The 12,003-nt window shown below is 40.3% G+C and overlaps 1 protein-coding gene across 1 annotated transcript in view; it reads left to right on the forward strand.

Annotated features, from left to right (window-relative positions):
• The first annotated feature begins 7,647 nt into the window (after positions 1-7,647).
• The window catches only part of CEP43 (centrosomal protein 43), a 31,413-nt gene continuing 27,057 nt past the window's right edge, over positions 7,648-12,003 (forward strand). Inside the window, exon 1 of the mRNA XM_026109876.2 lies at positions 7,648-7,975. Within this exon, the coding sequence (XP_025965661.1) occupies positions 7,886-7,975 (90 nt within the window). The 5' untranslated portion in view covers positions 7,648-7,885. The remainder of the gene's footprint in view (positions 7,976-12,003) is intronic.

Raw genomic sequence — 12,003 nt, forward strand, 5'->3', positions numbered from 1 at the left:
GGCTGCTGCTCGTTTTGAAGATTTTCCCGCGAATTCCTGTTCTCGCGGCCACATTTCGTCCAGTGCCTTTTGGGGTGTGTGAAGGCCGCTTTAGTTTTTGGATCTCCTCCTCTTTTTAATATGTGTAGAATATTCTCGCACCGTTTGTATGCATGGCTTTGCTCATGTTAATGCTTTGATTGCTTCTTCGTTAGCATGTTCTGTATTTTAATTATTTTGATCTCATTAAAAATCCCTGTAACACACAGGCCTTTGGGAATGCAGTGAGGATACTTCATATTTTTAACTTTTAAATAGCATACTCAAATAGCACACTATTGCGTAAAGCGACCCCAGTAAGAGGAACAGAGGAGTGCTGACACGTTCTTCTGCCGTGCACTTCTGCAGCGTCAGGAGGGAAGTTTTAGATGATCGCATCCATGTTTGGAAACAACAGGAAGTTTCTAAGGAAGAAAGAACCCAAAGGAATGAATCACAGATATCCCACACAAGACTGTTCAGATACTTTCCCAGTACTGTGGTAAAACAGAAAACAGATTCCAACACCTGTTTCTCTGTTGATGCATGACTCATAAATACTAAGTGTGATTATTAATTACTATTGTATAGTTTTGAACTATGAGGGATATGTCAAAACCATCCTCCATTAATGCACTTGTGAAATATGTGGGCAGATCTGCTTCCAGAAGCAAAACAACATTTGTTTTTAACAAATTAATTACAGTTCTTGTAATCAAGCCTTTTTTCAAAGTTACATTATTATTCACAGGTGAGATTTTGTAGTTATGTTTACACATTTACACAGTAAGAAGGAGGATGAAGCAAAACTAATCTCTTTTTCCACCTTTCTATGGAAACAGGCAAAGATCATGTTGAACGGAACGAGGGATCCATATGGTTTAGTGTTGTCTCTGACAATGTCTGAGAGGTACCAGAAGTTTCAGAAACTTTGTTAAACAGTTAAAAATAGTGAAGTTCTCCAGAGCTGTGTAGTCATCACTGCTCCTCCTCCTCTTGTGGCTGAGGACATCACCGCTCCATCTGGCACTGGTCTTTGTTGCTGCTGTGAGGAGTCAGTGGGCATGGGCACTGAATTATCCTTACTGCCACAGAAGTTATCTTTGCAGACTAAGGATGAAAAGAGTGGGCTGTACTGCATGTATAATACAGCTTGCAAGATTTTGTGCTTCAATGTTAGACCTGTTTTGAGGAGCAATAGGGATTTACACTCTGAGGCTGCCGAATTAAGGTTTCTGCTCACTTTCAGAAAAATAAACCCAAAGATAAGTTTCCCATTGAGGTGGTTTTAAAGAGAGCTCCAAAGCTGCCATGAAATCATGTAGCCTATTAAGTTGTTAAGACAATGAAGTCAGGTCTTTTATGTCATGATATCATTACAAAATAGCGCACATTAACAGAAACTATTAAAGAGCTAATATTTTGACAAAAATGAGAATGGGGAACTACTTTGAATAACTATCTCCTTAAGACTTTCAATTTAATATTTATTTATATACTGGTAGCATGGAGAAAATTGTTAATAAATCAAAAATTTTAAATCAAACATATCAGATCCAAATGCTGACACCTATAATGAGGAAGAAAGACAAGTTTACTTTCAGTGTTTTCGACTTTTTTTGTGTTAAGACATAAGAAGTCCATTACTCAGTAATGTGAACAACTGTTGTGGCAGCCTGTTTAAAAGACAAGAAAATCATAAGACAGTTTTCTCAAATAATCATTTATGAGTATGTCCATCTTTCATTAATAGTTGGCAATTACTCAGAAGGGCTATCTTAATACATCTCAGAACATCGTGGAGTGTTAACAAGCATATACAAATATCCAGGTTTATAAGATATAAACTGATGCCAAGACTTGGATGAAATTTAATATTTCTGAAATTTAATATTTCTACTAAGTTCTGACACTTGAATACAATAAGAGACAAATTAGGGGGCTTTAGTCTGTGTGAGTGATACTTTATGTCACTGGTAGCCCCCACTGACTTCATAAAAGACTGTTCATTATCAGTAAGGCAGAAAGAATTTACAGCATAAATAAGAAATTAAGTAGATTGGATGATAATCGTAAGTATGTACAGAGACACTATGGAAGCTATTGGGGCTTTTGACTGTTCCTAAAGTCTATCAATATCCTAGCTTTGATATAAGATCTGCCTTAACTGCTCCCCTGATGAGTAGACTGACAATCCAATTTGCAGCTCAGTATCTGACAAATATCCATATCCTACATTATGGGGCCATTGCTCCACAGAATTACACACACTCAGATCCTAGGACACAAGCATATACTAACAAGCTTAGAGTATCTTCAACTGCTCTTCTGAATTGGGATAAAAATAAGTAGTACCAGAGTGCTCTCCTGAACTACAGCCTTAATCACTGTTAAAGAATATTGGACTGGGGCTGCCTAGAGTTAGCTGCTTAGCACAAATTACATAAAACTTACTTAACATGAGTAGCTAAATTTGTTGAAGCCTTAGGTCGCATTCAGATAACATGAGGAACTTTCACCTAGTTCAGTAAAAGAGGGCCCCAGAGCCAGTTCAAGCTGGGAAGATAAGGAAGCTACAAAAGCAGTCTGTATTCCTGTGTCTCACACTCCGACAGGGAGGACGTCAAGACTTTGAAATAAGGCCTGTGCAGGACGTCAGGACCTAGAGAAACAAAGCCTGCTCTCACTGGGGCAGTGTTGATTACTGTGGTCTGGAATTATCTCCTCCAGACCTTGAGGGACAGCACCGGCACCCAGCAAGGAACGGGAAGACCGCAGACCTGAATATTACTATTGGTCCAAACTACCGCATGAGGGGTGGAGAAGTTAGATTGTAAAGTTACGATTGCCTGGGGGTTTCTTTGTTTGGGGTCCCTCTCCGGAGGCACCCAGCTCGAGCTGTCATTTGCTGCTGTACCACTTAGAGTGAATGAGTTTGTGATACTCCACATCTGAGACTCTGCTTCAGGAAACCTACGGTCAGAGACCTTCTTTAACAATCACCAACTGATTTAAATTGGATTTTCAGTACTCTATATAATTAAAGTTGGACTTCAAAATTTGAGAAGCATTGTATTGAAAAACAACCAACTTCATTTTGGGAATTTCTCATTATGTATGGTCTCAAATATTTAATATATCATACTGTTTCTCAAATAGTATGGTCTTTTATTTCTGTACTCACTTTTTTTTCCTGTTCACTGGTTATTAACACTCATGATGACATGGTGGAAAACTGAGGGAGAGAATGCCAAAACCATTGAAAAGTTTCATATCCATTTTTCCTGAAAATAATATTTTCCTAAAAAATTTCTGAACAAATTTAACTGTATCTTAGATTTAAAAAATGTGTTTATATGCTGAAATGTGTTGCCTGAAGAATATAAAAACATAAAGTTGGCATGGTTCAACTTCTTTAAGGATTTTATATTAAATGCTTCAATCTGAGACTTAAAAAACAGGTTTTTCTAGATGCCAGCAGTGTACATTCAGACTGAGATTTAAGAGTTAAGAAAGAACCTTTCTTATTTTGTCCCCCTAAAACAAGGATTTTTGTTTTGATTATTCCCACTGCACAAATAGAACTCACAAATCTAGCTAGATTTTATTCTTTTTTGTGTGTTTATAAGAATAATCTACAAAACTCTGATCAGATACACAGATTTTGGGATGTACATATATTACTGTGTCCTAATTTTAAATCAATAGAATTGGTCAATGCATGGTTTTTGAAGGCCTACATTGGATTTTTTTGTGTGTGAAGAGCTTGTAGCAATGCTGCCACCGCATTTTTTTGAATAATGCAGTGTTAATTTTACAGCATCTTTGCAAAGCTATATTGGTTTCCCCATGAAAAATACATTTTCTTCTTGCTGTGGAAAAGTGTTCTTCATATTTACATTTCTGTAGAAATAGTAAAAATAATTTTGGTCTAGCTCTTGTGATGCAGTTAGACGATTTCAATAAAGGTAAGCTTTGGAATTAGATATATTTAAAATGATAACATTTTCTTTAGAATGGGACACGAGACAGGTTGAGGCTGTTCATTGTCTGCCGGGTAGGAAGTTGGACTATGAGAATGCTTTGCTGCCCTCTAGGCGATGAGTATTTAGATACACAATTTTCTGGTACTTTGCAGTGCTCAAAAGGGGTATACATAGATTGGATTTGAAATATGCTAGATACATTTGAGAGCAAGAAGCCAGTGCTACTGCAATGAATTTTACAAACCACAATTTTTATCACTGATGAATTATCTTCTAAGTCTACTGAATCTGTCTTTTTGCTTTGTAATCCCTACCAAATATTTTGTCAAGTGAATTTTGTCAGGACAATCAAACATAATGCCAATACCTATGTCACATTCATAGTTTGAATGCTAGTGTATTCTGAAACATTTACTTGGGGAGAAAGATTTAATTCTGACAAATATATACTAGAAAGCATAGTCACATCAATAAAGAAATACTGGAGACAGTATTTGTTGCTGAAGAACAAATTGAGAAAACATTCCTTTTGTGACTGATCTAAACCACAGCTGATAAAATGAATTAATACTATCAAACAAACATACAGTTAAAAAGCTGGCTTGTCATCAGCAAAGTAACAAAGTTCAAAGCTTTAGAGTTTTTAAAGATTAGGAGTATATTGTTCTTTAAATTAATGAATAAAGTACATGTTTAATTTCATTTTATCCCACAGAAATCCCCGGTGCATATACATGTATAGCTGTGTATAGTGGTATGAGGATTGCTCACCATGTTATCCAGCCAAGCAATTGTTTTGCTAATTTTGATACCAACAGTGTAGTTAAAATGTAGTTACACACTTCCCTATTGATTCCCACTATTGAATTCCTTCCTTCCCTACTATTCACAGTTTCATATGCCTTTAAACCATTATCCTGGTAATCATTTAGATCTGGACTGTCACTCACACAAGCAGAAGAGCAGTAGGGTTTGAGGTGACACCATAAAGAGAGATGTAGCTGCGTGGGAGGGAGAATAATGGCTGTGGGGTTCTAGTAACAACTTTCCAAAACTGTTGGAGGAATGCAAGTAAAGTAACAGACCTTTGGGTCTAGGTCCCTGCAGTGTCTGTCAGCTTGGAAGGGAAAGTAGTGTCTATCAACTGTAGAACTGGCACAGAATACATTCCCTCTGGATCACTGACAAAAATAGACCATTTGCGATTACTACAACAGGATCCCAATCTACTCCTGTAGAAGTGCTTTTGTATTTTGGCCTGTTTCAAGGCTTTTATGGCTGATAGAAGAATGTCACCTTTATTTTGCTGGTTGTTTTCCAATCCCTGTTCTTCCCCTCCCTAGCCTAAAACTCATTTACCAGCCTAGACTCTTAACTGTAGCATTGATCCCTTCGATTGTTTAATATTCCTTCTGCTAAACTAGGCGTCCTCAAGTTTCGGTGAACCAAAACCACTGTTATGTCTTTTGGCAGACATACAAGTAAAGCCTTATGCCCTGAGAGAGTGTGGCTCTTTTGATCATAACAACATTAACAACGCTCATATGATTATTTGAAATAACAATTTAACTTTAACTTATAAACACTTTTTTTTAATTACCTTGATTACCAGAACTGAAACCTAGTTATTCACCATCTTGTTTCAAGCTTACCACTGAAGTTTATAGCCTATTTTGCCTTTTAAATAGATAATGATTTATTCTTATTGGTGAGTTAGATATTCCTCAAACCATTCAAAAAGGAACCTCAAGTTTTCATATAAGTTGATTCCACATTTCTAAAATGTATGTGTAACGTTTGTTTTTGTTAGATTAAAAAAATTACAGGTCCTTATCAGATGGTAGCTGTGGCACTTCACAGATAAATTAAATTACATGTTTTCCCCAATATACAAGCAGTGTAACTAATTCAGTATAGCAGAGTATAATGGATTGCTCCAAGATGTTTAAGGACAATTTATAAAAGTGTTATCAGATAGGCTTAATGTTGTATGCGCTTCATTTTTTTCATATTTTTGTCAATGTATTTGTTTTGGTTAAGCAGCATTAGGAATGAAAGCTGTATGAAAAGAGTTTGCTGCAGTTTTAAGAAGTTATGAAATCTGTGCCACTTTATGTTAAAACATTGATTTCAGATCCTGTATTTCACAGCAACAGTCAGTCACTTCCGTAGCAAGAAAAATATAACTAAAAAAGCCCAGATCACTGGTCATCAAAAAACAGAATGATTTCATTATTTAGTTTTATTTCCTATCACAGCACATCATACAGTCAAATTATTGTTTCAGCTTTGTTTTTATATAATTCACAAACAAAAAAATCCTGAGCGCCTACCAGATATTTCCATCCATTTTTGTGAATAAAAGAAGAAAAAAGATCATAAGTATACCAGGCATTACGTTTCTGAAGTAATGTTTTGCTTCTGGTAGGGTTTTGAAAAGCTAGATCTAAACTTCATTTATTATTACAGTTTTGTTTAAAAAGTGCACTGTTGCAGGCTTACTTTAATACACTTTTGCATTGAAGTGAAAGGTTGCCAATGTTTCCAAGACTCAGGATTTTAAAATGTAGTGCTATATTCTTTGTGCAGGTATGGAAACGGGCTCAGAGATCCAGCATGCCTCTGGAGGATTCAATAAAAACAGGACAGTACTGGTGACACCTGACTTACCAGGCTTGGTTGGTATTTAAGACATCACTGATGAATTAGTGCCACCTACTGCATGCTTTTGAAAGTAGTATCAACCGCCAACAATACCCTTATCATACTTCATCTATGAGGAACATTTGCACGCTTTGAATATTCATAACTTCTGAAATTCTTCATTATATAATTGAGTTCTCTTCAAGAAAAATCGTAGAAAGTTCAGGAGATAAGGTTCAGTCAGAATCTTAAAAAGGTCAGGAAAAAAAGAGTAAAAGATTTTCCCCAAAGCAACGTGCAGTGCTTGCAAATTAATCACTGCATCCTCGAAAGCTTTGTATCGTTTTTAAGAAATGATAGCGTTGGAGCCTCCTGTTCCTAAAAGCACCTGCTGGTTATAAAATAAATATTGTTGACCTATTTCAAATACTTTTCGATCCCTGCTTTGCTTGTGTTGAACGGAGCGGGTACACGTACTTTCTGAGATCTCTCTCAGCCCACTACCACTCTGAGAAAGTTGTTCCTTCCCCGCTCAGAGGAGGGGAACTACGTTTCCCTTTCTACTGAAACGGGGCTCAACACCTGAGAAGGGGGAGGAGAAGGGTTCTTCGGTCCTCAAAGCTGTTTCAGTGCCTCCCTCCACGCACACACATGCACTCTTTCTTTCGGCGTTGGAAAGAGCCGAGTGCGGGGGAAGACCGGCCCTGGGGAACCTCGCTTCCCCTCGCTAGGGCCCGCGGCAGGCACGGCCGTTACAGTCCGCGCGGCCGTTGGGCGCGAGCGCAGCCCGGCGCGAGCCCATCGCGGTGCGCAGGGCTGCCCTGCCCGGGGAGAGCACCAAGCTAGGGCGGGAAAAGGGCTCAGGGACTGCTCACAGGGACCTGGCAGATAGCGCCGCTACCAGCTGTGCCGTCGCGATGACGTTAAAGACAAACAACGGCGTAGTTCAGCCGTTAGCGCCATCACCCGCTTTAAACCTCCCGCCCGCCAATCGCGGCGCCGGCAGCCGCGCTGCCTATTCGCCGCCGCACTTTCCAGGTGCCGCGGCCGGAGGGGCGCTGGCTGGTCGCGGCCTCACTGCGTTCCCTTTCGGGCCGCCGCTGAGGGTCATCACCGGTCGGCGGCGCCTCGTGTGCTCGGGTCGGCCGCTGGGTTAGTGCCTCCCTCAGCGCGGAGGCGAATCTGCCGCGCTCGTCCAGCCGCTAGCGCAGTTTGGGCGGTTGTCAGGGAGAAACAAGATGGCGGCCGCAGCGACGGAGGAGGACACAGAGCTGCGGGACCTGCTGGTGCAGACGCTGGAGAGCAGCGGGGTGCTCAATAAAATTAAGGTGGGAGGAAGGGGACCCTCGCGTTGGCACGCGCGCCTCGCGAAGCGCAGAGGCAGGGAAGAGCCCCGGCCGGCGCCAGCGGCAGTTAACGGCCGCGCGGGGGGATGGGCTGGGGCTTCGTCCCCTCTCCGTGGCGCGTCTAGCCGGTGTTCCCGGCCGGGGCCTGTGCCAGCGCCATGGCCTGGCGGGGGCGTCGGCCGCTCCCTTAGTGCTCCCCGGCCACTCCGTCCGCTCGGCGGGGAGCCGGGTACAGCGCCTGCCTCGCGAGGTGGAGCCGGTACGTGCTCCCCGCGGGCCGGACGGGAGGCCTGACCGCTGCGTGAAGTCTGTCTGGCGGCCGCAGCATTAGCGAAAGCGCCTAGGTGGGGAGAGGGAGGGGGGCCCGCGGCCGCCGCAGGGATCCTGGCGTCTTGGCTGCGTGCTTTCGGGCCCGCAGACACGCTGTGGTCGCAGAAGCTCTATTGCTCCTCTCCTGCTGCTGCTAAAGGCGCTGCAAACGTTCAGCCACCAGGTCGTGTTGGATGGAGTGGACAGGATTTCTCTCTTATTCGATCGAAAAGTCCTCACTGAAAATTTCAGCCAGGAATCCTTGAGGGTTGCTGCTTAAACACGGCTTCTTCTGTGTATGAGTGAGCTTAAGCTGTGTCTTGAAGGTCTGCTAATCCAGGGAAGCGCCTAGGCATGCTGCCTAGCTACAGGGCACAAATACTGCTACGTTAAGAAGCTATATGGAGGGCAGTGTTGTAGTGGGGTGTAAGGTTTTCTCTGTTGTAGTTGCTTCCATGCCTGTACTGTAGCCTGGGCTTCTGTTAGCAAGAATATGAAAACTGCTTCTTAAGGATTCTTGTTCAAGCAATAACTATTGTGCACAGCAAAGAGCCATACAAACAACAAGCTGTTGGACCCCCTTCTAGGCCAGGAGAGAAATGAAGCTTGAATTTCAAATCACAGATGGTGATATTTTTTTCCCCCAGAATACTATTTGAAGCATTTCAAGAGGTTGCTTATCACTGGCATTTCAGGAACATTTCAGTGACTGAAACAGTTGATGGAAATGAGAGTTTGTGTTTGTGTGTGCGTACAAAGAAAATACAAAGTCACTTTAAAGTCCATTGGATATTTGGCTGGATTCCATAATTTTCAGTAGAATGGTGTTATGTCTCATGGCTAAGGCCATGCACTCTGTGAATTCATAGGGTTTCTTCTTAGTTGTAATTCTTAATTGCCACACTAGTTTGGCTATCTGTTGATTGTTAGTAGCTTATGGAATTTGTTCTGTTGGTACTTGACAAACAGTCCTTTGTCTTCCAGAAGAATTTAGAGTAAACTGGTCTTAAAAGGTTAGCTTCTAATTTAAATTAGATAAAAAACGGGCGCCATGCTTTCCCTGAAATAAATTAAGCATATTTCTGCTCAGTATTGTTTCCTGAACTATTGCATATATGTCAGTATATTATGTGGCAGAATTGAGAAAAAAATAGCAATTGCTTTGCTAATGTGTAGATTTTATACACCGGAATGAGTACTGCTCATTTTCTAAGATCGGTGAGGCTAGAAAGTAAATTGCAGTGATGTGTCTGAGATTTGTAAAAATAGATACATTAAAGAGCAAATTATATGGCTAAAGTACAGCTGAGTTGGTGTGAAGAAAACTCTGGTAAACCTCTGGCAAAACAGGTAAAGAACACTGTGCAAGGATTAGAAATAAAGTGGAATAATATGGACAGATAGAATGTATGAGGCTGTCAGTATTTACATTTGGGAACATATAACAATTACTTTACCAGTCATTACAAAAGAAGAAAACTTATGGTGATACCTTTGTCCTCTAGTACACAATACGATTTTATAATGGATTGCAGTTTTAGGGTTCTGGTTTATTTTGAGGTTAATTTCTTGGGCATATTGGTTTTGATGTAAATTATTTAGCTGGATGATGATGATAATAAAATCTTAGTTACTATGTAGACAAGTCCCAAACAGACTTTTAAATTGTCATACTTTCCTTTGCTCAAAGCCTAAGGTGAGTTTAATGACGTAATACTGTGAAAACTGAAAGATGTGTAAATATATTTGCCATGTCTAGTTGAGAAATTTCCTATCTTTAGACTGCTGCAGATCAAACTGCTTTCTTTTGAATACTGTAAGAATGCTTGTATAAAATGTAATTCTGGATGTTTGTACTTTATTAAAAATTTTTATTGATACTACAAATGTGATGCATGCTGTAGAATTACAGAAGGACTTCTCTCTTGAAGAGCATGTGATCCTTCTCTCTCCTAGGGAAGCTGTCGTCATCTGACCAAGAAGAGTGATTCTTCTTATTGTGTTCCTTTTTCATCTTATTTTATGTTTTTCTTTGTGTCTGTTAATCTTGTTTTTCCAGGAGAAACAAGTTTCTGCCACCTTAGTTTTACCGCATCACTGGAACTTGCTGTTACTATGAATATGGGGGAAATCAAGCATTATAAAAATTGTATGACTAGTAACACTTCTGGCCAGATTATACTGTTCTTGCTAATTTGGTTCAAGAACTAAAAAGTTGAGGTACTGGCAAATAATGTGTTGAGAATAAGAGAAATGAAATATTGTTTGTCAAAATGGTCCGTTAACTGTATTTTTGCAGATCAGTTAAAATTGTCAAACTTGTTTTCTCATGCCCTTTCCATGTATTATAACGCATAATGTCTTTACATGTCTTTGAATTATTAACTATCGTGATCAGTATACTTATTTTTAAAAATAACAATTTAATATTGATTTCAGTTTAACTGAAATTCAACATTTAAATGCGAGTGTGTTGGTACTGCTGTTTTGGATGTATCCTAAGAGTGAGAACTGCTTGGGATATGTGAAGTAAGAGCAGGATAAACTGCAGTAATAGTTGCAGGTATGTAGAACTTACATCTTTTAGATATTTACTACTTCTCCATGATATGAATTTTCCTCTCTATTTTCCAGATGTTTTCTTTTCCTTTATACAGACAGACAGCTTAACATACTGAGCCAGTTAGGGCTGCTTAAACTAAGTTGAAGGATTTTGCCCTGAAGTGGACAAAGAATAGTCATGCAAACTACTGACAATACTCAAAGACGAGAGAATGTCACAGACTTTAAAAGTGGGGAGTGACAGAAAAGGTATCGAGTAACATTGGTAATGAAGTTGCTGTTTCCAGTTTGGTGCCAGCTTTGGATTCATGATGCCTACAGACAAGTGAGAAAAGGTCCTGGTTTAGCCTGAGATGATTACGAGTGGTTAGAGAAGAGAGCTTACTGCTTTGCCAGTCTTGCTCTGTATCTAGGAAGGTGTGACGGTCATTTTGGAGTTGGAAGTGGAGATGCTGGAAGTTATGCACTGCTGTTAGGAAGATGCCCGTGTGCCTGTGGTACAATTTCATGTATGGAAGAGATTTATGCTTATGCATGTGTGGGGTTGTTTCAGAGCCCTGGAGCAGGTGGCAGTGACATATCCCTGTGCTTTGCCTGGAAGATCTGTAATCAATTTACATCAGCAGCAATGCTTTCTTTTCTTTTACCCTACAAAATCTTATGGGTTACTTTAACCACTTCACTGCCCTAATAATACATTCAACCACGGCTATCTGCCAATGCATGTATATCAATAATTGAATGCAAGCTTGCAGAGGGGGAGTTTTGCACCTTCAGCTGGGCCTTTGCAGATCTCTGAAGTGCAGGTCTCCCTTGCTGATACTTGCTGAACATGCCTACCTTTTGCTTCTTTAGGGATGCTTAAGTTGCCTGTGTGTGGCTTCAACATCTCTAAGTGTTCAGCTACCAAAGCAGAATGAGAATGGTGGTCGTGTATGCGTTTGACAACTTGAAGCTTCTATTGTACTTTCTTCTAATGGGTCCTCGATACAAAAAGTCCCAGTGCTTCCTTTGCAAAAGCCGCAGAAATTTGTGAGGGTTTTTAGAAATGATGTTGAGAGATGCATGAAACGGCAAGGCCTGGTCAAACTGTTTGTGAAAAGTAGCATGGCCCGGAAAACTCTAGCAGAAGATGTACT

This window comes from Dromaius novaehollandiae, chromosome 3, assembly GCF_036370855.1.
Source record: "Dromaius novaehollandiae isolate bDroNov1 chromosome 3, bDroNov1.hap1, whole genome shotgun sequence".
NCBI lineage: Eukaryota > Metazoa > Chordata > Aves > Casuariiformes > Dromaiidae > Dromaius > Dromaius novaehollandiae.